This window comes from Grampus griseus, assembly GCF_964374135.1.
Source record: "Grampus griseus genome assembly, chromosome: 7".
NCBI classification, from domain to species: Eukaryota; Metazoa; Chordata; class Mammalia; order Artiodactyla; family Delphinidae; genus Grampus; species Grampus griseus.
In genome coordinates, this window is record NC_139001.1 from 8569362 (window position 1) to 8597142 (window position 27781).

Below are 27781 nucleotides of genomic sequence, written 5' to 3' on the forward strand. Positions count from 1 at the left end.
GTGACTCTGAGTGGAAAAAGCCTGTTGGAAAACATGGGCATTGGCTTTCCTGTGCAACGTGTCTCCTGTCATAGAGCATGTCCCTTAGGGGTACCTGGAAGCTAACTTCACAGGCTGGAAAAAGAAGTCGTTCCTATTGTTCATTAGATTTCCCTACCCTGGGGTGGCTGCACACATTCACATGGTCTTTTTTTTTAAAACACAATAAAAGAGTTTAATAAGGTGTCCAGTTTACAAAATAAATCTAAAAAAATCAATAGCTTTTGTTTTACACCAATAATAACCTGGCAGAAAATGTAATGGGAGGAAAATTCCATACACAATCATAACAATAAATATGGAATACCCAGGAACAATTCTCCTGAGGTGTGTTGAAGTCCTAGACGAATGCTTTACAATTTATTTGCAGACGGGAAGACATATCATGTTCCTCAAAGGAAGCAGCTAATATGCAGTTTGAGTTTTCTGTGTTGCAACTCTCATTACACTTGTATTAATTTGTTCTGGCATCTGTATTCCCTAAGCTCAATGTATTCCATTAAGCTCAATGATGCCAAAGACTCTGTGTCATTCCCTGCTGTGTTCTAGTGCATGTCCAAGTTCCTGGATCCATTCACATGGTCCTGTCCCTTATAAATGAGGGTGCCCCTTGGAATAGAGTTTCAGAAGTTGCTCCTAAATGACTTTAAGGACTTTCATTCAAATAGACACACTGTCATCCTTTCCTGTATCCTTCTGAAAAGCTAAGTGAACCTGGCGCTAGGTTATGGCTGACTGTGCTCCATGAATGAGGATCTGAACCTGGGGCCGCTGGTGATAGTTATGTGGTGTGGGTGTGCAGTCATCAGCACATTTAGTGTCCGTCTGCAAACTTTCTCTTCCATGCCTATCCAAGAAAGGTCAGAGTACTTACAGCAACGTGTAGCAGGCGGCGAATAGCTTTGTTGTTACCTGAACCACAATAAGCCATGGCCACGGTATACATTCCAGATCGTCGAAGAATTGGATCCTAAGAAATAATTCAATATCAATCATCAACTTATTTCAGATAGTAACTTCTACAGGCTTAGTTTCATCCATCAGGGGAGCTGGTTTTAGGTAAGAAATGAACTCAAGGAGCACCATTTTGTGGTTGGCAGTTCTCTACACAAATGGAGAATTAAAAGACTCTAATATGGTAGTAGTTAACTGCTTCTAATTCCCAATATTCTGTGCAACATGCCTATGCTGCCTCACACTTTTTATAAAGTATAAACTCAAGCCCAATACCAACACTCACTGCCCTATGATTCTCAACTTCCATTTGTCAAACAACAAAGAAGCTTGCTTCTAATTCTACATTCTAACTTGCTTTTACCTTACCACTTAATTCTTGGCCACTGAGCACTGAGTGGAAGAGATATGTAGTCTGATAGGTGAGCAAAATAATTAGTTTTATCAATAAACTATAGCAGTGGATGTTTTTATCAGATTACAGAGGACAGTACTGTTTACCACTGACTACCTACCATATACAATACCATTGTAAAAACAAAACAAAAGGCAAAGGAAAAAAATTTCACCCAAATAAATAAGTATAGAGATTGGCACTGTTTTCTGATGAAAAAACAATGAAGTAAACTTTATGTCTTATTAAATGATTATGAAATCATCCCCAAAACATTATTTCTAAAAGAAATCAACTTATATATTTCTAAAGAATTTTTCTAAATCTGCTTATTTGAAAAATCACTGAAGTCTTGATTAAATTTAAAATTCTCAAATTAGCCCTGCTCACCTCTTTTAATCAGAGTTTTTCTTTCCTAAATTCTATAAGGCTTTATATATCTTTTGAGAAGTTTTATCAACAAATGTGCCTAAGAGTTCTGATAGGAACAAAGATAATTTCCAGTAAAGGTTAAGTGTTTCTGTAAATGCTGGATATAATAATGCAGGTGAGGAGGGTGAGGAAATGCAGGGAAAAAAGGATGAATAATATGTGACCTTATCACGGCAGAGAGATTCAATGAGAGCATCAGCCTCCTCCATCCTTCCGTACATCACTAATGCTATGCCAACTGCAAGACCACGTAGAATCTTCTCATGTTGAGTTTCCTGTGCATAGCCAACCATGTCCTCAATAGCCTGGGCATTTTTAGAGCCCAACATAACCAAACCTAGGGCCAGGCCAGCTGCTTCCCCTAGTGAGTGAAAAGCAAAACATTAAAGAGTACGAGTTATGTACGTAAAGTAAATAAAACATATCCTATTGGAAGTGCTAACTATTAGCATCAACTATCAAAACAACCATTAGCTTCTGAGAGCATTGTTTCAAGTCATCAGACATAAAGAATAGTTTATGTGGAAGTACATCCATATATTTACAGCTATTTTCCTTTTAAATCTTGATAGGATACACTACAAAATCCTACAGAGATTTCAAAGGAGACATTATGGCAATATTTTTTCTACATTATCACCTAGCAGTAGAGACAGCCTCAGGATACAAGCAGATCACTCTAATAAACTTCTATTTGCAAAAGTCAGTTATACAGACATATACACAAGACATACCATTTTAAAAAGCCTATATATCACAAAACATATTTTTATAAAATGAGTTTGATAAATGGGGCAAATAGAGAAATCTATTCCTATACTTCCTAAAAAGAATTCTCTACAAATAGAGAAATCCATTAGATTTTTAAGAGACCACAAAATATAGGTAGAAAACAAATATTACAGTTACATTAATTAATCCTAGAGTTTGTTATCTTTGGAAAGAATCACTTACCTGTCACAGCATCATCCTGATAAAGGTTTGTTTTTAGTAAATCATACACATCCTGGCGTGCAGTCCCCATGGCAGCCAAACCAAGGCCCAGACTGCCACCATGTCGAACAATCTAGAGAAAAAGGATGGGCTCCATTTATTTGGTACACTGCACTTAAAATCCAACTTTCATTCTAATTTCAAAATACGTTGTGATATTAGGCATGGAAAGCAGCTGGCCTAGGAAGTATGATCAAAGGATACAGAGGGCCAGTGGTAACCTCACCAATTTCAGTTTCAAAAGAATGCTGCTTGCTGATGCAAAATAATAGTGGGTTGAAAAGGAAATGAAAAAAATGAAAGTGGAGACAGTACAGCTCTCTTTTAATAAATTCACATGAGAAGGGGAGGAGAAAGATGACAACAACTAAAAGGGAGAAGCAAGTGGTGAGGAAAGATTTTTTTAGGATAGGTGAGACCTGAAGATGCTTGTGGACTGAGGGAGGCAGCATAGAAGGAAACTGAAGATAAAGGAGAAAAAAGTTTCTTCATAACTTCATGGTTATGAAGAAAGTGGGAGAAAATGGTGTCAAGACCAAAAGTTAGTCTTTATTTGAAGAACACTTTTGTGGTGATCTGTTACTTTTGAATGTACGGTATCCTTTTATTGGTGACAGCACCCCACTCCTGCTTGGGGAATATTCCTCCCCACTGGTTCGAGTCTTGGTGGAACCATCACTTAAAATAAGCTCCCATCTTCCCCTAGCGAAAGTGTGGGCCTGTGACCCAAGACAGGCCAATCAGATGCTCCTCTGGAATTTTAATCTTTCTTAGGTGGAATGACCCAAGGACCAAAAACATTTCAAGTTCATTCATCCTGACAGTAGTGCGCTGAAGAGATGATCCCATTACTTCTTGTTATCTAGATTCCTAGAACTGCCCTGTGCTTAACCTTTGTGAGAACTGGTTCATCAGCTTTTCCTTTAATTAAATAAGCTACTTCCAATAAACTCCTTGTTTAAGCAGAGGGTTTTATTGCTGGTAACCAAAAAGTTTTATCTGACAAGAAAATTTTTACCTGAGACCAACAGAGGAAATGAGGTAGAGATATGTATAAACTATATGATTTGTGGATAGGGGGTTTATTAGCTGAGAAAGACCTTCCTACTGGCCTCAGTCTTTTCACTGAAGTAGGACAGAATTTTCTGGCTCACTTAGCTACTCTCCCGATAACCTTCTAAAAGAGACTAACATAAAAGTTAAAGTCTAAAATCCTAGGTGTCAAGGTTCCTTAAAAAAAGAACAGGGCTGCTTAGTAAGTTTTTCCAAAAGAGTTACATTTAAAAAACCATCGAAGTTCAAACAAGCAAGATTCTGATTCCCAAAAGAGTACATGCAATTTCTTTGGGCTTTAGTTTCCTGAAAAATAATAGAATTAGGCTAAATGATCACTAAAGTCACTTATATAACATAACAAGACTCTGAAGTGTGGGAATACAACACATATTTTATCAATATAAATATCTGGTACTTTATTTTGCTCCTCACACACAAGGTTTAAAGGACTGAGAAGCACAATTTTAGCTTATAGAGAAGGAGAGGAAACTACCTTCAAAAGAAAAGATTCTAGGGACTTCCCTGGTGGTATAGTGGTTAAGACTCCATGCTCCCAATGCAGGGGGCCTGGGTTCGATCCCTGGTCAGGGAACTAGATCCCACATGCATGCCGCAACTAAGGAGCCCATATGCTGCAACTAAGGCGCTGGCCAGCCATAACTAAGGAGTCCACGAGCCACAACTAAGGAGCCCGCCTGCCACAACTAAGACGCATGCAACCAAATAAAGAAAGAAAGAAAAGATTCAATGAGAACAGTACTGGTTTGGGAATCCTACAAAATTTCTATTCACTGAAATAATTTGGCAAATTTAATGTTTCCCTGGACTTTTTTTTTTTTTTTTGCGGTACGCGGGCCTCTCACTGTTGTGGCCTCTCCCGCCGCGGAGCATAGGCTCCGGACGCACAGGCTCAGCGGCCATGGCTCACGAGCCTAGCCGCTCCACGGCACGTGGGATCTTCCCGGAGCGGGGCACGAACCCATGTCCCCTGCATCGGCAGGCGGACTCCCAACCACTGCGCCACCAGGGAAGCCCTCCCTGGACTCTTAAGTAATGGGAATTTATTTTTCCATTCTAATACTTACATCATTGCTGGCATTCTTAAGCTGGTTAAGCAGATAGTCAATTATATCACCCCCATGATTGGCATGAATGAGACCTAGTGCATAGAGACCTCCACCTTCCTGATAGGCTGATCCTGGAGACGTGTCCTTGGGAAGATATGTTGCCATTAACTGTAATGCTTCCTTCTCATGACCCTGTAAATTTGAGCCACCACAAAGGTGTCAGTAAAAGAAAGTTAGAGAAAAGAAGATGTAACATTTTCTATGATTATTGCTTTTTCTCCAGAGTGAAGGGGGAAGTGGGGCTCTCTCCTAAGCAACTTTATCACTCACACAAGAAGACAGCCTTTAAATGACCCAGTCACATCCTGGTTAGAAACAAATGCTGCAATTCCCACCCCCTCCTTGTTTTATAACAGTTCCCCAAATTCATCTTAGATAATGCAAATAACTTATTTCAATTCATTTTGAGAAATGTCTTAGCTAGTCTTCACAGGAAAAAGGCTTCCACTTTTTATAAAAAAAAACAAACACACATTTCTTCTTTACTTTATCCTTCCCTGTATGAGGACTGACCCAATTTAACAAAATGTACCTGTCAATGAATTATAGTAAACTTTAGTTTTTTTCTTAACTCCAGGAAAATTGCTTCTGTTCTGATGCCTGCTCACAGTGATCGGTATATATTACCTTATGAATTACACCCAAACTGGCCGTGGCTGTAAATTTTGCCCAGTTAGTGGCTCTGGCTAACCATTCCAAGTTATCTCTGTAAGAAAAGGAAATTCAGCAACACTACTGAAATGAACTCCATAAAGCTTTTTATAACGCTAACGTCAAAGCATTAAAATGTTCACCTTGAGCTGTTACAAATCATTTTACTTTATGGATCTCAAGTTACTGATGATTCCATTTTACCTCCTAAGTTGTTCTTAATATTTTGAGGACTTTAAAAATGCATGACATGTAATTCCACTATGAACAAAAGCAAAACTGTATCAAATTTCTAAGCTTAACGTATTTCATTCAAAAACCTATATTCAAGGCAACTAATAGAGAAAATTAATTTTACCTCAAAACAAGTAGGCATATGCAATTTAAAAAATTTATAAAATAGAAAAGTAGAATTTAAAATTCAGGACTGTCAGGCAGGGAAAGTTCCCCACATCCATGTGACAATGTCAACAGAGTCTCTGTCAAAGACAATTTTAAACCAAAGTGGGAACCTACAAGCATATTTACCTAAGAAACTGGTCACTGGTAGTCCCACAGTGCATAAAAGAGTTTGCTATAACAGTCGCTGTGTGACACACAGAGTTCCTTACCGCATCCTACAAAAACAAATACAGATTTTTATCATTAGCAAAGTATTCCTACAAACGCAAGCTTGCATGTGAACACACAGTAAGAGGCCCTGTTTTGTGGTGAAAACATGAATAAACTGAACTGGTATTTAACATATGAACCTTGGATATTTCTTTTATAAACATTAAATAGCTAGCTTATAAAAAACAAGCAAGTCAAACAAAGTTTTATTTGTGGTCTTAACTTGAGGTCAGTAGTAGATTTTGGGTAGGAATTTATGCAGCAGACTTTCTAATTTTTGGTTTCTGAACAGTTCGCCATTTCTCTTCAGTATCTTGCTCAAGGTCTCCAAAGTATTGGGGTAACCTGAGGAGCAATGCTGCACCTCTTCCGGCACTGTAACTCTGGCAAGCACCAAAGTTATTTTGTTCATTTTTATTTATTTATTTATTTTTGCGGTACGCGGGCCTCTCATTGTTGTGGCCTCTCCTGTTGCGGAGCATAGGCTCTGGACGCGCAGGCTCAGCAGCCATGGCTCACAGGCCTAGCCGCTCCGCGGCATGTGGGATCTTCCCGTACCAGGGCATGAACCCGTGTCCCCTGCATCGGCAGGCGGACTCTCAACCACTGCGCCACCAGGGAAGCCCCTATTTTGTTTATTTTTAATGAGACTGCGGTATAAAGATAAACATCAGAAAACTGTCATAAATGCAAATTATATTATTCTTTTTGCCATCTGTAAAAATTATTTTGAAAGTCTGGAGAAGCACGATTACATATACCTCAATCAAACAACTGTTTAGTAATGGAATAGTATATGACAATAAAAAATGAATAAATGACTTTGGGAAAGGATACTGGGTAAATAACACAGGCAAGGCAGGAAGATTTTTTTGTACTATGTATCTTTTTATATTAAAACATTTTTTGAACCCGATGAATAGATTATCTGTTCAAAAATTAATATTAATAATTGTTAGGATCAATATCTCAACAAAGGTTACAATATCAAGGTAAGAACCCCTATTCTCAAGGAGTCTGCAGTTCAGTGGGAAAAACAAACACACAAATAACCTGTATTAATGTTCTGATTGTGGTATTTGTCCAAATGCCACACGTATACATTCAAATAAAAGCTAACTTAAAAAAAAAAAAGCCACTAAACTTCCCAATGAGAGACTAGCACAAAAAACAGGAGCTCAATCAATATTAATTCCTTTTCTTCTTCAACAAGATCAAGCATTTCTCCCATTGTTATTTTTTTTAAATACTTATTTCCTTGATCAGGAATAAAATGCAACAAATTATTCAATAACAAATATAAGTATTTATTCAACAAAGAAATAAATATAAAAAAAGGCCTCCATTACAGATGAATTTCCTACCTTTGTGTTTTTTAGAATCATGAGATCTGTGTTATTGTTTCGTATTAAAAACTGCAGATGTAACTCAATAGCCATTTCACCACTTAGAATTTTAATCATTTTCAAAGTCTGATCCTTGGGCTCTGGACTCTGCCGAACAAACAAGAATGAAAATTATTGTATTACTGAAATCCAGTAAGCTAACTTTATTTTAACAGCACTAAACCAGTGAAATTCAGTCATACACACAACAAAACCCATATTTTAACAGTAGGATCTAGCAAACTCATGTATCATTTATTTGAGAGAAAGTAATTTATTTCTTTATTAGATGCCATTGAGATATGATACCAGCTTGATGGAAGAATGCAATTCATTCCAAACTCACTTCCAATATAAAATATTTTAATATTAAAAAAAACTGTAAAAGAGTAACTAATTACTGGTGATATGCAAGGAGAACTACTTTATACACAACCAACTTATAGTTTAGGTGAGAAACTCCCTCCTCCAAATTGAGAAAAAGCACCTTTAACCAACACATATATATGATCTCATGAACTACCAAGCCATCAACACAACTCTCCAACCATGTGAAGAAGAGTTGAAATTTATATATCTGATAACCAGAAACCAAAAATCCTGATGGAGGAAACATTTACATCCAACAGACCACTGCTCTAATCCTTGCCCCACTCTCCACACACCATGAATACTAAAAATAAAGACAACTAAACTACCCCCTCCCCCTCTATGATAAGTTGCCATTTATTTGTTAGAAGCCATACTTTTTTCTCACCCTGTGACAGGTAATTCAGAGTTATTCTGGACAGAGTTCATTCTTTGATAAGGATCTAAGGATTTTATTTCTTCTAAGTCAAGTGCCTTCTGGGATTGATCTTTTTTCTTTTTTGGCTGTGCTGTGTGGCTTGTGGGATCTTAGTTCCCTGACCAAGGATTGAACCCAGGCCCTGTCAGCAGTGAAAGCGCCGAGTCCTAACCACTGGACCATCGGACCACCAGGGAATTCCCTGGGATGAATATTTAAAATTTTACTTTTTATAGAAAATCCATTTTTATAAAATAACTTTGGTATCAAACTTAATAATAAACCTCCATAAAAGCAGGTATGAAACACTTTTAAATAATTTACAATATAGTGTGGAAATATATGTTTAAATGGCAACCTCAACTTCAAAAAGCACACTTACCACTTCTGGTGTCTTTCCTACAAGTACACTACCTGTCTTTTCTTCTGTTTCCATTGAGTCACTAAAAGGAAGAGAACCAATAGTTACTAATGTGATAAATCTTTTCTGAATAGTATGTGTGGGTGGCTTTTTTTTTTCCTTTTAATCAAACTGAAGGTCTGAACCATGTCCAAATTAAATATCTTGCAAGGAAAAAACAGTTAATTACTTCTTAAGTACTGCCATTAGGAAACGAAAAAGATTGTAAAATAAGATGGAGGCAACCCAGTTACTGGATTTCCACCAAATAAATTCATAAAAACACGCAAAGCAACTAACTAGGTTAGCAAAATATATCGACAACAAAACCAGGTGACAAAGTATCTCCCAGATTCCCAAAACACGGTCAGGTGAAGATACACCACCACGAGCCACAAAGACCAGTCTGAAGCAAAGCAGCTGGAGCCTCAACAACTCTTAAACGAACCAGCCGACACCCCCTTCTAGGTCAAAGCACTACACTGAGGAGAAAATGCTGGGCACAGAATCCAAATTAAAGCGGCAGAAATGAGGGAAAAAGAAGGCTGAAATAAAAGTGAGAAAGGAAACAGAGCCAGGAGATCTCAGAACACAAAGACACCATTTTGTTTAAAACTCCACAAACACGATAAAAGAGGAAATTCTAGAGAACAGGGAAATTAGGAAAACTATCCTAAATCAAGCCTCCTTTGTAAATATTTAGGAAAACTAATTTCAGTAAAGATAAACCACAGAAAAGGATCAAAGTAAAATCCCATTCACTATTATAAGAAAAGATTATTTGAAAAGAGGTCAAAGATATGAAGAAAACTTTTACAAGATATAAAAGAATATTATATATCAGAAATGAAATAATATAACTAGGGAAAAACTGGGAATGGAAGAAGAAGGATAATTACTTCAGAAATTAAGATCAACTCAGAAAGAACATGAAAGCAAATAAACACAAGAACAGGAGAGGGTAAGGAGAAAGACAATTTTAAAATCAAAAAGAAAGAAATTAAATGCTATTACCCCACGATTAGGAACAAAGGAAGAATGTTTGGATTTCCTGACCAATGCAGAAAAAAATAAAGGTGGAAAAGATATGAAAGTTATAAAGGAAGAAGTAAAATTGTCTCTGTTCACAGATGACATGATTCCTGTGTAGAAAATTCTATAAAGGGATCTATAAAAAAAATTTACTAGACCTAATAAGTGACTTAAGCAAGGTTGTGGGATTCAACATTAACATAGAAAAATCAATTGTAATTCTATATATTAGCAACAAACAATTGGAAACTGAAATTTAAACGTACCACTTACAGCAGCATTAAAAGACCTAATATACTTAGGAATAAATTTAAGGGAAAATGTACAAAACTCCTGTACTAAAATCTACAAAAACACTGTTGAGAGAAATGAAAGAAAGCCTAAATAAATGAAGATTACAAGATTACTGACTTACAGTAATTTTTATTAGTTCTAATAAAAGTGTTAAAAAAGCTGAGAATGGGGACTTCCCTAGTGGTCCAGTGGTTAAGAATCCGCCTGCCAATGCAGGGGACACGGGTTCGAGCCCTGGTCCGGGAAGATCCCACATGCTGTGGAGCAAATAAGGCCGTGTGCCACAACTACTGAGCATGTGCTCTAGAGCCTGTAAGCCACAACTACTGAGCCCACGCACCTAGAGCCCGTGCTCCGCAACAAGAGGAGGCACCACAGTGAGAAGCCCCCGCTGGCTGCAACTAGAGAAAGCCCGGGCACAGCAACAAAGACCCAACACAACCAAAAATAATAAAATAAATAAATTAAAAAAAAAAAAAAAGCTGAGAATGTTTCTAACTGTACAAATATGTAACCCAAATGCCTAAAATCTAGCCCAACCTACCCCACCTGAGTTTTTTTTTTTAATTTATTTATTTTATTTTTGACTGCGTTGCGTCTTTGTTGTCGTGTGTGGGCTTCCTCTAGCTGCGGTGAGCGGGGGCCACTCCTTGCTGTGGTGCACGGGCTTCTCACTGCGGTGGCCTCTCCCGTTGTGGAGCAGGGGCTGTAGGCGCAACGGGCTTCAGTAGTTGTGACTCCCGGGCTCTAGAGAGCAGGCTCAGTAGTTGTGGCAGACAAGCTCAGCTGCTCCGCAGCATGCGGGATCTTCCCAGACCAGGGCTCATACCCATGTTCCCTGCATTGGGAGGCAGATTCCTAACCACTGCGCCACCAGGGAAGCCCTATCTGAGATTTTTAATTTACCTGATTAAATAGCACACATGCTGTCTGGCAAACACCCTCCCCATCAGACAACCACTTCCATTTCTTTCCATAAGGGTCCATTTCTTTGGTTTTCCTTAATGTATGCAGCAGAGTGCAAAACAGAGCAATAGCTTTAGTAAGAGGCTAATCTATGAAAGCTAATGGTGAAATTTATTCTTAGATTATGTTGTCTATAAATATCTATTCCCAAAATGAAATAAAGATTGTTGAATTAGTTCTGATACAGAAAAAGATACTTTTACCTGTCTTTCTCTGATCCTGGAACAGTACCCGTATTGGTGGATCCAGGCACAGAAGCAATAGGGGTGCCAACAGTTCGAAGATTCTGGATTACAGATGACAAAAACTGCTGGCTAGCGCTTTCATACAAATCAAAACAAATCTGATAAGCCATCAGGAGGTTGTCTTCCTTTACCAGTTTTTCTAAGATATCACTCACGGCCTGAGGATCATCTAAGAAAATTAAGCACTGAAATGCAGATAAAGAACAATTACATAATAATTGAAAACTTTGTCTACAAGATACTTACAGAGTGATAGTCAACAAATATAAGTAAAGGCAAACTGGGGCAGACTAACTATCTAGTCTAGCATTCTATTTCTGATCCTGGCACCAAAGTTTTCCTGAAAATGGAATCTGCCTTCCATAAGAAAATCCATACAACTTATATTCACAGCTCCTAACACTGTGCCTGGCAATCAGCAATATTCAATAACCAGTTGGTGAGTGAATCTTGGCTTCTTTAAATCTTATCCATAAATCGCTATCAAGTGCTCTGTAGTAACTTATTTTCTGCTTTACCATAAATTGTAGGAGTCGTTCATTCATTTAACACATTGTATTGTGCTGGGCCAGGACAAGAGGCACATTTTAAAATGACCATTTTGAAGTATTTCTCTTACTACTCTTAGGATTTGCCACATGTTTTAACAAAATCCACCCAATAAATTTAGGATTTTTCTTTTAAGAATTCAATTTAAATTTTCTTGTTCCCTTAAGCAGCAAATAACTCAATTTCAAAATGAACACATTAACCAAAGTTATTATAAATTAAGAATAGGAAATTATGGAAACAAAATAAATGACCAATACCAGGAGACTGGTTAAGAAAGGCAAAGTATATCCACTGAATGACTACTGCACAATCAAGAAAGAGTTTGTATAAGAATTTGTGAAATGTCAAAACATGAAAAAATGTTAAATTGAAGGAAATATATAATTGATACTGTTTGCTTCCAGGGAAGGGAAATTGGGAGCCAAAGGAAAGAAGTGTCAAGAAGACTTTTTACTGTATATCCTTTGATTCTTCACGAATTTTGAATCATGTGAATGTAATATTATCTGTTCAAAAATGTATTTTAAAAATGTAAAATAAATTAAAAAAAATTTTACAGGGACAAGGAATAAAATAGCTAAAAGAAATAAAATTACTTCTGAGGAATAAAACTGAAATACATAGAGGAAGAAAGCAAAGGACTACCGTTTTTCATGTAAGTTTTTAAAAACCATTTTTAAAACTATTAAAAACTATTTAGAAGCAAACAAAACTCCAAAAACCTCTACAGAGAAAAGTGAAAGGAAATATACTGTTAGGTGGACTTCGGGTGATATAAAGGTGGATATTTTTCTTCTAGCTTTTTCTGTGTTTCACACTTGGTTTAAAAAGCATCAAAAACTATATATAAAATAGATAAGCAACAAGGATTTACTGTACAGCACAGAGAACTATATTCAGTATCTTGTAATAACCTATAATGGAAAATAATTTGGAAAAAAAAAAACCTGAATCACTTTGCTGTACATCTAAAACTAACATAATACTGCAAATCAACTATACTCAATTTTTTAAAAAAGCATTGAAAAAAAGGATGTATTAATCTAAATTTTAAATATGTATAGAGGATAGAAACACATATTGAGAACACATTATAATGAAAATATAACAAACCAAATGCGTGATAAAATGCTGTGCTCTAAGCAGAATACAAAAATTTGTCAATAAAACACAATCTAGCCATTGAAAAGAATGAGGTAGCTCCACATGTGCTAGTAGGTGGAGGAAAAACAGTTATGAATCTTTTAATTGGGAAAAGGCCAATGGAAAGGGAAAGATACACTTTTCATTTTATATATTTTCTATACTGTCTTAATTTTTTTTAAAGTGTGCAAGCAAGTCCATACAATAGAAGAGATAAAGAAAATATACCCAAAGGTCTTGTCTGGTGTTTGGGGAATGAAACCAAAGATAATTTTTATAGCTGAAATTCTTTTTAGAAATGACATAACATAGGTACCGTTTTTATCTTTTCTTCTACCTTTTTTTTTTTTAATCTCATTTTCAAAAATTTCCTTAAATGCCTGGATTATTTTCAAAGTGAAAAAAAGAATACATAGAAATAACATATTATAACAGCTTTTTAGTTTTGAGAGATTCAGTTTCTTATCAGTAAAATGGAATATAAACGCATAAAGTATCTTCACAAGGCTGTTGTAAAGATCAATTGAGATACATGTATGAAACTGTAGTGACGTGATGTTATATAATATAATGTAGTGAGGCATGGCTCAGCAGTACAGTGTAAAGTAATGCAATGTTATTACCTGACAAACATTGATGAAATCAGGTTTCTCCAAGTTCATGTAGATTTTAACTAGAACTCTCAGTACTTTATTCCGAAACTGTTTATTCTGCATTAAAGACATGCAGAGCTTGAGGCTATAAGCCAGCATTCCTGGGACATCATTCTGAAAGAGATAATTTGAAGAGATATGATTATCTGGTTACTGAAGCATGTTTATTTAGAAATCAAATTATTTTAATCGATATTCTTTAGTCATTCTAGGCAGCTAAAGATTTATTTGCTACTTAAACAATAAACCTTAAAATTTTTAACCATTTTAGATGAAAATCTTAAAAGAAAATTACCTATTTCCCTGTCTTCATGAAAAAAAATAGGTTGAAAACAATTAAATATTTAGTGATCATCCAGGATCATGACTATATGACCATAGTATACTATAACTGTGGTGGTGCTGTTAATTATTATAAAAAGATCTATACAGCTGTACATATACCAAGTGGCTATGCTTTTCAATTGTGTCTGCCTCTAGTCTTGCTAATCCTCATGACTTACCGCCTATACTCACTGGCCAGGAACACAATGTGATAGAACTATTCTCCAGCTCTGAGTGACTCAAGCTTTGAGTGCTGTCACATCTAGCTGGTGCTCTCCCGAGGAAATTTTGACTCCAGATTATTTGTTTATTTATTTATTTAATAAATTTTTTAAAAATTTTTATTTATTTATTTTTGGCTGCGTTGGGTCTTCACTGCTGCGCTCAGGCTTTCTCTAGTTGTGGCAAGCGGGGGCTATTCTTCGTTGCGGCACGTGGGCTTCTCACTGCAGTGGCTTCTCTTGTTGCGGAGCACAGGCTCTAGGGGCATGGGCTTCAGTAGTTGTGGCGCACAACTACTGTGGCTTAGTGCTCCGCGGCATGTGGGATCTTCCCGGACGAGGGCTCAAACCCATGTCCCCAGCATTGGCAGGTGGATTCTTAACCACTGTGCCAGCAGGGAAGCCCCTCCAGATTATTTATGTTTACCTTGTGGTTCTTCAAAGCATACCCAATATTTGAGATACTAACTTAAAAAAGTCCTTCAACATAAATAAGCATACCCAACATTTGAGATACTAACCTATAAAAGTCCTTCAGCATGATAAGCATGCTGAAGAGCTACAAGTGTACTTCTCAAAAAGCGAGTTGAGAAATTAAAAATTCACAAAATTCACTAATTCGAAAAGATATACACACCCCAATAGCAGTGTTATTTACAATAGCCAAGATATGGAAGCAACTTAAGTGTCCATCAACAGATGAGTGGATAAAGATGTGGGGTGTCACACACACACATATATATATATACACAATGGAATACTACTCAGCCACAAAAAAGAATGAAATTTTGCCATTTGCAGCAACATGGATGGACTTGGAGGGCATTATGCTAAGTGAAATAAGTCAGACAGAGAAAGACAAATACTGCATGATATCATTTATATGTGGAATCTGAAAAATACAACAAACTAGTGAATAAAACAAAAAATAAAAGCAGACTCACAGATAGAACAAACTAGTAGTTATCAGTGGGGACAGGGAAGGGGGAAGGGCAATATAGGAGTAGGGGATAAAAAAGGGTTATTATAGGATTATATGAAATCATGTGTGTGAAACTTTCGAAAACTGTAAAGCACTATAAAATTTAAAGATAGCTTTGTTCAATGATTAAAAAAATATTTTTTTAAAAAAGCAAGTTGTGACCTATCGGCGTATACATTATGAAATCAACTTAACGGGACTAGCATTTTTTAAAAAATGAAATACAATTTTAAAATATCAGGATTACATTGTAAGTAGAAAAAGTAGGTATTATTTCATGCTAAGTTACATCTATATGTACATGTGCACTGGGATGTAAAGTAAGACGCATTTCTCACTCTGCTTTATTCTTTTTTAAAAAATTTATCACCCCTTTACCTTATAGGGAATAAGGCTTCACTGCCTATTCCCCCAGTGGATTATTCCATTTGTGCAGGAACTTTGTTGGTCTTGTTTGCCACTGTATCTCCAATGTCTAGAACAGTGTCTGACACATAATATGCACTCAAAAAATATTTGTTGAATGAATAAAAACAAATATTTTAGTTCTATTCACCTGAAGACAAGGAGAAACTACAACTGCACAAAAATCAAACAGAGCAAAATAAGGGCCGTTCTATGACACTGGGTCATTCATTCATTTACTCATTTAAACTAATCTTACCACTGCTGCTAAACACTGCCTTAGGCTTTGGAGACCCAGTGGTGAAAGTACCTATCCTTAAGGAGGTTATAATCTGGTGGACCTAGCTGGACCTAAGGGTTGAGGAGGGTATGGCTGGCAGGGATTGACAGAAGGATCTGTAAACAAATGACAGTTGAGCTGAACTGTGAATCTTGAACAGGAATACAGCAGGTAAAGAAAGAAAGGGAAAAGGATGTTTTTGGCAGGGGCAATACTTTTGGCAAAGGGAATGGGGTATGGTACATCTAGCAGAAGAGACAAGGTCAAAATGGCTGGAGTGCAAAGAGCTAGCTTGTGGAAAACGATAGGTAGTGAGGCAGGCAAAGTGGGCATGCAGATCAATGTCCATTTAACTCAGTCTTGCACCTCTCTGACCACTTTGGTTGGTGACTTACAACTGTCATAATTATTGCAAAACACCCCCAAACCAGGAATGTAGCTTACAGTTTTAACCATGATAAATGCATTACAATAGTAGTTTACCCATACAGTCTTCTTAAAAAGGGCAGGGTAATTAAGACAACTTCCCCATGCAAGATCTCAAAGGAATAAATGTGGTAAGATAAAAGCAACTATTTGACAAACACAAAACACAGCCAAGGTTCATTTATAAACATAAAATACATATATTTTATAAATATAAAAATAAAATTTTTCGCAAAAGAGCACCTTATTATATCTAAGTTAGATTTTCTTTTCACTATCCGTGCAATTTTCAGTTTTAATTATTTGCTCTGCTGATTCTTCATCAATAGCAACCTCTAAAATCCCATCATCTACCTACCGACTCAAGTATAGTCTTCTCAAAGACGTCCAGTCTTCGTGTCTCCAGAGCAATGCCGATAGCTTGCTTATACTTGTGATCATCTAGACATCGTTGAAACATTTTATTCACAATGCCTTCCAATCTCTGGTCAATTGGTTTTTTTTCTCCTTCAGGCAAATCTGCATTTTCCACACACTGTTTGGTGTAGTGATCAATGCACTTTGCTATAGAGAAAATAAAATAACTCTGATCAGATGGTAAATTGGGCTATACTACTAGAAAGGACAATGCCTACATTTATAATCATAAAAATAACTTATGGGATGACTATGGAGTAATGAGCAAATTTCAAATTTTTTAAATGCTGTAAGTTATACCTTCAAATTAATATTGTTCCGTTCGTAACAGTTACACTGCAGGGCTACACACTAATTCCAGTAAGCTGACATTATTTAAAACATTTCTAGGACTTCCCTTGTGGCACAGTGGTTAAGAATCCGTCTGCCAATGCAGGGGACACGGGTTCGAGCCCTGGTCCGGGAAGATCCCACATGCCGCGGAGCCACTAAGCCCGTGCACCACAACTACTGAGCCTGCGCACCTAGAGCCTGTGCTCTGCAACAAGAGAAGCCACTGCAATGAGAAGCCCGTGCACTGCAATGAAGACCCAATGCAGCCACAAAATAAATAATTTTAAAAAAAAATTTCTCTTTTTACTGTTTATTATTCAAAATTATGTTATTCAACTTGACTAAGTTGCTTATTCTACAGAGTTGGCTACAAACAGCTGCTGTTTTCACTCTCAAACACAAACACTTGCCATGATTGAGGATATTAACAAAAACCCTATTGTAGCAATTATCACATGGCTATAAATTACACTTCTTCACATTAATGAAACTATCAGATCCTTGATAGTAGAGAGTCTGTCTATGACCTGAAATGTGCCACAGGTTCTAAAGGCAATCCCAAGAAGATTTCCAAAAACCTTTCCGGCAATCAGCTAAAATATTCAGTCTCAATGTGAGGTAGGTTGAACCTATTCACATATACTTCCCCTCTCCCCCAAACAGGGAGTCTGAAAATTCATGCAGCGGTGCATGTGCATAATTTGGCTTTCTCATTTCACAGTGATTTGGGTGAATGGGGAGGATGAGGCAACATACTGAAGGGTATCATGTTTACAACTTACACTACTTTACAATCATAACTTAAACTTTTTAGGAGCAACCAAGAAAGGAAATTTCCCTAAACCTTCTTCCACCTTCTTAAGGAAAACAGCCACTCAAGCTGAATGACATATATAATAGTTATCCTCTCTATAACTCACTGGCCTGTCACCCTCCCTTTCAAAGAGAAAGGTACAAGGAAAAGGTTAATTAGTTGCAAACTATAGCCCCAGGAAACAGAAATGATTTGAACTAGGATAAAGAACTGCTGGTCTACTAGATGGCCCATGTTAATGGGTCTATATTTTGGGGGAAGCAGAGGACTTTTATAAATTGGAATATACCACATTCAGGGTCCATCCAGGTAGGATTAGGCAGGTTCAGGTACAGTTAGTAAGAACTAAGTGGCACTCACAAGCAGACCTTAAACAAGTTTGGTTGCAGAAAATCTTCACCAGGCCCTAATATGAGCTTTTTGAACCAAATGCAGTTGTGAGGAAACATTCCCCTACCTCATCAGAAAGGAATCTCAGATTTATAACATTTGGGGAGCTTTCCTTAGTTAATAACTGAGGAAGAAAAATGTTACCTCCCAGGTTTCAAATGAGACCTGTGCTCTGACTTACCAGGTTTATGTCATAACTGTATTCCAGAACCGAGCTTCATTCCTAGCTGAAGTCTTATAACAATCGGGAGAAGATTGAAAATTCTAGCCTTGAATTTTCTGAGTGTACTGTTTATGACATTCATTAAGAGCCTAGGAAGGCTTTCCTAAATTCTATTTTATATATTCTCTCACAAATCTCACTGACATTTAAAAAAATCCATTCTAATAGTCCCAAGAAAACTAGAAGGGTGAACCCCATTTCCACACAAAGAAAAGCAAACAGAACTGGTCTACCAGTCAACAATCACCTTCTACAAGCTAAGACTAAGATGATATATAGGAAGGCATCTACCACCTCATAGCCTCTTAGAGACCAGCTGTCCTGATTAAAAGCATCATTTGTAAAATGTTAACATTGCAAGCACTTGCAGATCACCACAGGAAAAAATTATCAACATTCATCAAAAAAAAAATCCTTCAAATAAGAGAGAAGAGATAAATGCACTTAACTCACCATTTCTAACTTAATGTAGGGAAAGTGCTCTGGTTTCAAATGATACGGTCTATTCTTTAAAATCATCTGTTCTTCCCACAGGATTCACAGATGAAAACTCCAATTCAGTGAGTTCCCAACAACAATAAACTTACTTGCAACATTCTCACACCATCATGGCAAAAAAATTTTAAATGTGAACACAAAATCTTACTTCAAACTTCAGGGACATTTGAAAAGTACCTCTCTGGACTGCCTTGTGCAGCATTTCCCAATTTCTGAAAGAGAATACCAATATTCTCCTTTTAAGGGTTCAGGTGAATAATGCAGATCTCCTCTTAATCAGCAATTCAAAAAACTATACTATACACACTTGACAGAGAACACACTCTTGGGCTCTCTGTAACTATGATCTAAAGCTTGATAGTCAAAAAGACACGTCTGAAGGGTATGCAATCCCTTCTTTCATCTATTAGAACAGGAGTTTTCAAACATTTTTAAAGCTACAAAAGCTTTGAACGAACTCTTACAGAGCTGGTTCAACTTACAAGACAGAGAATCCCAAACCTTACCTGTGTGCTACCCTCTCACTTCAAAAATACAGAAGCAAATAAAAAAACAATGGCTACTAGTAGAAACAGTATGGATTTCGTAGTGAGGAAGCCTGGGTTTTAAATTCTGACCCTCCTATTTAACAGCCATGTGCCTTTATCATCTTGAAACCCAAGTTTTCTCATCTGTAAAACAAGGCTAGCTCCTTCTTCACAGGGCAACTGTGGAATAAACTATGCTATGAAGAACGACCAGTACAGTGCCTAGTACAATGGAAACACTCAATAATGGTTTCCTGTGTTAGAAACAACTCTATAAATTACTATCATTTAATTTCTGATATTCACAATAATCTGATTTAATTTTTTCATATAACAGTATGCTCACTGGAAAAGAGATAAACATAATCACTGAGATAACTATCTTTGTGTTAAGTTGGCTGCTTCTGAATAATTTCTTAGATTCATTCTTAAAATATTTTGTGAGTAGAGTGTCTTTATTATTACTGTTATTCATATTATTGTTCATTAGGACAAAAAATAAAAGCACAGAATTCTAAGGCAGATCTAAAAACTCAGGCTGCATAAAATTACTGTAGAAAGATTATGAACTTTCAATTAAAATGAAATGTGGCAACCTCAAAGATTCAGGGAAAAAAATGCTATATGTACTAGAGCAAGAAAGAAGCCAACAAGATAAAGCCTTACTAGATAGAAGATAATTACCTATAATAGTCTCCACATATTCAGAGTTATCATTGACATTGAAGAGGTCACCTGCTCCAAGTGCATAATTCAGAGACTCCTCAAAAGCCCCCAGGTGATAAAATACTTTAGATGCCACTAAGGCTGCAAACTGCCGACTCCGGAAACCTTCATCTTCATACAAAACTTCTCTGAAAGAAATTAGGAAGTATAGGCCTAGTTCAAACTGTGGTTCTCCTTAAAAATTCCAAATCTAAATACTCAAGCCGCAATTTAGTGGCAGCAAATCTCTAAATGAATTAATAAGCCACAAGACCCACAGATAATTAAGGTTGATCTACTTTATTCCAATTTATAGAAATAAAGTAAATTCTTACATTTTGTCTACAGACTCAGAAATTTCTGCCCAGAAGTCATTGACCACTGCATTCAATTTGTGTAGTGCAAATTCCTGTAGAAGATAAAACCAAAATTCGATTTTGAGACAGACTTACCATTATACTTCCTTAAAAAAAAGTTTCCAACAAATCAGTGGCCAAATTCTAAGTCATATTTACTAAATGACAAATACAAAAGTTTACCAACTGACTTTCCATTGGGCTTACATACTTCCTTTCTGTTTTCAATCATAAAACATAATGTCATTCCTTATCATACTGAACATTTTTCTTCTTTGACAGTATGTGTAAGATTGACTCTAGGCTGCTGGTTTGGATATAAATGAATTCAGGTGCCTAGAGCCAACTGAAGTATATTCCAAATTTTTGTCATATGAAAATAGTTTTAAAATATGTGATACAGAAGTAACTTTTTGTGATTGCCGTTGATAAGAAAACTGGTGTGTGTGTGTGTGTGTGTGTGTGTGTGTGTGTGTGTGTGTGTGTGTGTGTGTGTGTGTGTGTGTGTGTGTGTGTGTGTGTGTGTGTGTGTGGTTTCCAGGTGCCACACTGAGATTTATTTGCCTCAGCTTTGTTAAACTCTAGGGAAAACCACTGCTGTTGCCAAAATACTGTCCTGTCCTTTGGGGCTAGATTTCAGTGACTAGGGATAGACTAAGTAGGACGGCTATTTTAAATGGTGGAAGATATACAGTTATCAGTAAATTCAAAGAGCTTCAAAGTACTCATATTAAGCCCAGTTAATTTTTCTTCAACTCATACCTTAAGCTGTGGTTCTTCTTCATCCAGAAGAGAAATTATTCCAGCTATAAGACAAAAGGTATATGATTATGAAATACATATCCTAAGATAAACTAATGCTTAGTCAAAAATATATCAAGAGTTGGAAAAAAAGTATTTTTTGAGGGGTGACTTCACTAGAGGAATCATTATTTTTCTTTAAAACTGAAAAGGTTTATATTTCAAATTTTAAGAATTAACTATGTTATCAAACCCTCATAATACCATATATATCACATTATTTGCCTAATTCAACAGTTTTCAAAGCATGGTTCCTGGATCAATTAGCATTAGCATTACCTGGGAACTTGTTAAAAATAAAAATTCTTGGCCGCATCACAGATCTACTGAATTAGAAATTGTGGGGATAGGGTCCAGTAATGGAGCCATAAGCCTTCCTTGTCATACTGATATTCATTACAGTCAATCACTGGCCTAATTTACTGACCAAAATGAGAAACTTTCCTACACAATTTTAGAATAAAATTATTCACACAAAATAAACCAAGAGTTATAAAATTATTTACAAAAGCAGGAGTATTTAGTCATCAACTCACAGAATAAAATAATTCGATTATTTCAAGATGCCTATATTAAGGCACCTCTGTTGTAATCACAAGTAACCTAGAAGGTTTTGCTAAATGATGAGCAATCTCACTTGTTCTGACTTCAATTACTGAAGCACAGCATTCCCCATGTGACCCTGAGGTGATTAGCACTAACACTGGGGAGTAAAGGAAATAACAGTCCTCTCCAAAAAAATGCACCCTGAAATACAGTCATATATCAAAGGGATTATTAGAAAAAAAGACGTGGGAAATTACCGTCCTTGGACCATGAAGGAAACTAAACTGTCTCTCAGATATGTTTTCCATGTAGGTCTTAAAATCATTCCGGAACACTGAGCTGGAACACTGAGTTGAAACTGTGAGCTGATACAAAGTGTCAAGGCAACTTTCCTTAGGAGATGTAGCCATTTCTAACTGGTAAGTGTAGGTCTGCCAAATAGCTTCAAAATTTAGCAAACAAAACTATGCCATGGTTCCAGCTAGGGCATACTACTGTTCAAAAAGCATTAAAGCAGATAAAAGGAACTTCTTGGTACACTAGGTTGGTATAACAAACCCAGAACAGAGAGGTTGAATTGACAGCATGAAGAGAAGACAGATTAAAGAATGCAATCAGGGGAGGGGAGGGGGATTGTGAACTAGTGACATCGAAGAGCTGATAGACAAGAGTACCTTAAATGTGGAACAGATCATAAATGGCAGAATGCTTTATCGAAACACTAAAAATGCTACCCATTCCCTTATCATCAATCAACGGTATGTCTGAACTGCTTTTACCAAAAGAGGTGATGGATTTCTGTATACTCTGTTTGGTTTCACTTATGACTATGTTATATGGTTGTCCCGGCTTAGAAATGCAGCCGTTGTCCGTGGAACACAACTAAATCAAATACCTACACTTCATACACAAATATTTCTCATCTTAAAAACAACAGAACTCACCTTTAGATGCGGGACGAGGCGCACCTGGGGAATGGGGAATGTTTCAGGATGCTAAAAAGTTTCTTATGCCATAATATGAAGTCAGCAGATATTACCTAAAGTTGCTGTATCAATTTATAGCATTATTTTAAATAGCATATTATTTATAAATATAAAGGTATGCTCCAGAAGACACAGCTTAAAAGTTGAAAACAGTTGCCTCAATGAATAAGGGAAAAGAGGAGTGGGAGACTATTGTTTTAAAGCTTTTACGCATAATTTTCCTTTATTATGTTAAAAAAAAAATTCATTCTCACGTCTCCCTCCAGTAACCACCTATCTCTATCTCTCCGCTCCCTTTCACAGCCAAACCTCTTGGAAAAACTTAACAGTGCATGTTGACCTCTTATTCACCACTGTGTTCTTAGTACCCTGCAAGTGCCTAGGCAATAAATGAACAAATAAACTGACTAATCCAAACTAGTACCTGTTAGGTTCTGTTTAGCACCCGGGACAGATCCTAACCCATAGAGAGCCAAAGGACAGGAAACCAAGTGACAAAAGGTTTGGAGCAGAAGCTGATAAGTAATCTAGTAAACGTAACCAATGACAGTAACGAATACACACTATGCTATCACCACCGAGTCTCAGAGTAAGACCTCAAAAATCATTAGGTTTAAAGTCTAGTAAATCCCCACCAAGTGTTGTTTCAGCCTCTACTTAAAATACTCTGGTGACTGATTTATTGATTTGATTAGCTAACTGATTTCTTCATTCGAGAAATAATTCTGAACTTCTGTCATCTGCTTGGCAGTTGTTCTAAGAATTATGAAAAGTTTCCCGCCCAAAATTCTACCACAGAGAGAAAAACAGTAGTCAGGCAAGTAAACAAAGTAATTACAGGACTGTAATGAAGAGAGGGGACAGCTGAGGGGGAGAGATGCAGCATGTTTTAATAGAATGATCAGGAGAGACTAACATCTGAGCGGAAACTAAGGATTGAGAAGCTAAGGGAAAACTTGAGGAAGAGGAGTTTAGAAAGGGGGAAAAGAATGGGACAGGGCCTGAGATAGGAGAGAAACTTGACATATTCAAGGAACAGAAAGGCCAGTATGATTAGGGTATAGAGAGGAAAAAAGTAGTACAAGACAAGCCAGGAATCAGATCATGTAGGCCTATAAGCCTGGATTTTATTATAAGCACAATGGAAACCACTGAAGGATTTTAACCAGAAAAATAATATTATGTGATTACGGTTTAAAAAAGAATACTCTGACTACAGCACGAAGAATGGACTATACGGAGGCAATTGTTGGAAAAACAAAACCTTAAGGCTGTCAAAGCAAGGCAGGCAAGAGATGAAGGTGGTGTGGGCTAAGTAGAGGGATCTGAAAAACAGTGAGGCCTACGTCTACAAGCAGCAAGAAATTTAGTGCTCATTTTCTCTTTAGAGAACTCCGACTGGATGGAAAAGATTTTCCTTACATTGAACTAAAATTCATCTCCCAATCATTTGTAACCACTGGAGACAAAACTCTAATCCCACGTACACGTGACAGCTCTTCAAGTCTTTAAAGAGAACTATTATGTCTCCCAGGGTCTCCACCAATTTCTTTAAGCAATCCTTATAAACACATGGTTTGGAGCTCCTTACAAGTTACCGCCCTCTGATTATCAGTCTGTTTAGAGCAAAGCACTTGTGGGGCAAGTGCAGAGTAAAACAGGACGAGAAAAAAGTTTGTGAGCAGGCACGAAAAAAGGCACCGAGGCTGTGGACAGCTACGTGCACATCAATCTGCAGCCCGGGACTTAAAAATCTCCACTTGAAACCTGACTTCTACAGCTTATCCCGCTGCAAACGTCACTCCACGATCTACGCACACAACGGTTAAGTGTAGGAAACCTGCCCCAGACACCCGTGAGTTCTTTCTTCAAGGCAGCATAGTTAGCATCTAGCCTCAAAAACACAGTTGGATTCTCAGTATAATGTCTGCTTTCAGGATGCTGTCTTCACCGAACACGAAAGTTCTCTGGGTGCTTTAACTAAACATCCTTAGAACAGACCCAGAAACGACCCGCCTCAAGCCTAGTTTAATTTAGATTTCCCTCTAAAGAGAAAGGTGCTAGGTCAGGTCGAGAAGTACTTAAGTAGCATGGGCTGCCTTACAGTCCGGCTGCACTGGGGGACCATCCCACCCTAACCACCTGCAAGGAAGGGCTGGGCTCGGACGGGCCCACATGGTCAACCGCCGAAGGAAGAGAATTAAGGAAAACACGTCGGGGTCGGAGAAGGGCCCAGGAAGCCCCTCGTGTCCGGGCACGGGGGTGTGGCTGCGGAGGAAGAACGAGCCGGTCAACCCAGCGCGATTCCCCCGAGCCGGAGGGGGTCGCGAGGTCCCCCGGAGAGCCCGGGCCACACTGCCAGCCCCCGGCCCGGGTCGTGAGCCTCGCGCAGTGAGCAGCCGCGCAGGTCGGTGCTCCGCCGGGAGGTGCCCAGTCACCGGCCCTGACTCAGCTAAAAGCCGGCGTGGCGTCTCCTCCCTTTCGGCGCCGGCTGCGATCCCACTCACCGGCTGAAGTGATCATGGCTGCGCCCCGTACTAGCCCGCCCGCTCGCTCCCTCGCTCGCTCGCCGCACCGGCCGCGCCGTCTGTCAACTCCCTGCCCGCTCGCTCCGCCGCGCCGCCTGGCTCCCCGGGTGCCCGGTTCAGTCAGTCGCCTCTTCAGGCCACCGGCTCGCTTCTCATCCAGGACCCCGCCCGCCCCGGGGCTGCCCGCTGTCCCGCCTGCCGCCTGGCGCGAATTCTCCCCAGGCCTGTGTCTTCCGTGCCGCCACTGCCGCCCCGCCTCGCGAGGGAGGGTGCACGGAGAGCTCCATGGTGTTCTCTAACCCTCCTCGAGGTCAGCGATCCCGCGGGAATGGGAACCGTCGTCCGCACCTGAGATCAGGCTTCAGAATAGCCACCCCTAGAGAAAGGCCTCCCTCCCCCCTCCCCACCGTCACCCGCCATTGCTGAGAAAAACGGGTTGAGGAGAGGTGCTCGCGGGGCTCGTAGCGTCACCTGCTGCTCGGGAAGTCTCCCTGCAGCGCCCACCCCGCGCCCCAGCCAAGCCTTTAGGGATCCCGGTAGGGCAAAGAGCGTTTTCTTAGAAGGGTGATTTTCCTTTTTTTTTTAAAAACCAGGGCCCAGCTTCCAAAGAAACCCAAACATAAATGCTTTACAATCATAGCACGATGAATCCCTAAGCAAGCACTGGTTTATAATAAAATTGAACAATGAAGGTTTTTATTTACATTTGTAATAGTTAATACTGTACATGGTTTAAAAATCAGAAATATAAAAAGATATACAGTGAAAAGTGTTCTGAAGGAAAAACAAATTTTCCGTTCTTGTCTTACATCTGACCGGTTCCTCTCTCCCTCCGTAGCGACAGGTTCCTGTTTTTTATTGTATCTAATTTGGAATGCCTGTTGTGATAGCCATCTGCAGTCTTGTACCAGCTTTACTAAACAATTTACTTCCATAGTCAGTACTGAGAAAACCTTGACAAAGATTTGTGACAAATGGTGGCATTTTAAAGCCACTAGCCTTATCAAGCTACTCTTCAGCTGGATAGTGACCTACTAAAGCTTATTTCTGAGGCCTTCTCGAAACAATGTAACCCAGTGGCACAAGCCAATGTTTTGCAGTTGAAATAAAATTTGGTTTATGACACACTTGAGCGTATGTGTGAATTCTTTTTTTTTTTTTTTTTTTTAACTCTTGTGGCCAAGTTTCATGACATGTGAGATCTTAGTTCCCCAACCAGGGATCCAACCCGCGCCCCCCTGCTTTGGAAGTGTGGAATCTTAACCACTGGACTGCCAGGGAAGTCCCAGGGCATGTGTGAATTTTTTTTAAATTAGTATTCTTAGGCTATTGTTGTTAAAATATATTAAATATAATTATTAAACACTTTTCAAGAAACTGTAGCTCAGATTGAAAGACACTCACCTTGGAGGTGTGCATGAAAAACAAACAGATTGAGTGCGTGGGAGTATTATTTTACAGAGGCACTTTGGCTGATCCGTCACATAAAGATAATTGTGCGCCCCACACTCCTAAAAGAATCAGACACAAACGCTAACAGGTAACGGGAATGAGTGAAGCAGGCCGAGTGTAAGAAAACACCAGCTCAGCAGGATGGTGCACGGCAACTGACACTAGTGTCAGGGAAGCAGTAGGGGGTGATGGTGACTGTGACAGAATGAAGGGTGATGCCGCATCTAAAGAGAGCCATGGCTACTCAGCGCCGACAGTGTTGCAGTGCCAAATGCAGGGCTACTGTCGTGAGAGCTTCTGATTTTTCCAAGAAAAGCCAGAAATCGGAATTTTGTGTGAAATCCTCGGAATTGTACATGTTGGCAAGTTGGGTGAAATGGGTGAAGGGGGTGGAAAGGTACAAACTTCCATTTATAGGATAAATCAGTCCTGGGGATGAATGTACAGCATGACGACTTACAGTTGTATATTGGAAAGTTGCTAAGAGAGTAAATTTTAAAAGTTCTGATCACAAGAAAAAATTGTAACTTGGTGTAGGGACGGATGTTAACTAAACTTAGGGTGATAAGCAGTTCACAGCATACACATATACCAAATCATTAGGCTGTACACCTAAAACAAATACAATGTTATATGTCAATTATATCTCAAAAAAAAATGTTGGCAACTAATTCTAAATGTTTTAAAGCAGAGAGGTGGCCAGTTTGCCATCTCTGCTCTTCAAAAAGAAGACATTCTCTATGGAAGGACGATTCTGTCTCTGGCTGGGACGCTGAGCTTGTAATTGCCACAGTCTCATCTGAGCCCCATGGGAGCCCTCTGAGAGGTCCCTCTCTTCTTGGACATTCTGCT

At 38.3% G+C, this 27781-nt stretch overlaps 1 protein-coding gene across 1 annotated transcript in view; it reads right to left on the reverse strand.

The window, feature by feature from the left end:
* Positions 1 to 25608, reverse strand: part of PSMD1 (proteasome 26S subunit, non-ATPase 1) — a 105106-nt gene extending 79498 nt beyond the window's left edge. The window contains exons 1-15 of the mRNA XM_082658132.1: positions 25457 to 25608; positions 21379 to 21422; positions 20596 to 20669; positions 20240 to 20409; positions 16712 to 16917; positions 13686 to 13829; positions 11326 to 11552; positions 8813 to 8873; positions 7623 to 7751; positions 6175 to 6263; positions 5623 to 5701; positions 4954 to 5127; positions 2774 to 2885; positions 1984 to 2180; positions 914 to 1009 (exon numbers count right to left, since the gene is read on the reverse strand). Of these exons, the coding sequence (XP_082514258.1) occupies positions 914 to 1009; positions 1984 to 2180; positions 2774 to 2885; positions 4954 to 5127; positions 5623 to 5701; positions 6175 to 6263; positions 7623 to 7751; positions 8813 to 8873; positions 11326 to 11552; positions 13686 to 13829; positions 16712 to 16917; positions 20240 to 20409; positions 20596 to 20669; positions 21379 to 21422; positions 25457 to 25472 (1818 nt within the window). The 5' untranslated portion in view covers positions 25473 to 25608. The remainder of the gene's footprint in view (positions 1 to 913; positions 1010 to 1983; positions 2181 to 2773; positions 2886 to 4953; positions 5128 to 5622; positions 5702 to 6174; positions 6264 to 7622; positions 7752 to 8812; positions 8874 to 11325; positions 11553 to 13685; positions 13830 to 16711; positions 16918 to 20239; positions 20410 to 20595; positions 20670 to 21378; positions 21423 to 25456) is intronic.
* Between the last annotated feature and the right edge of the window lie 2173 nt (positions 25609 to 27781).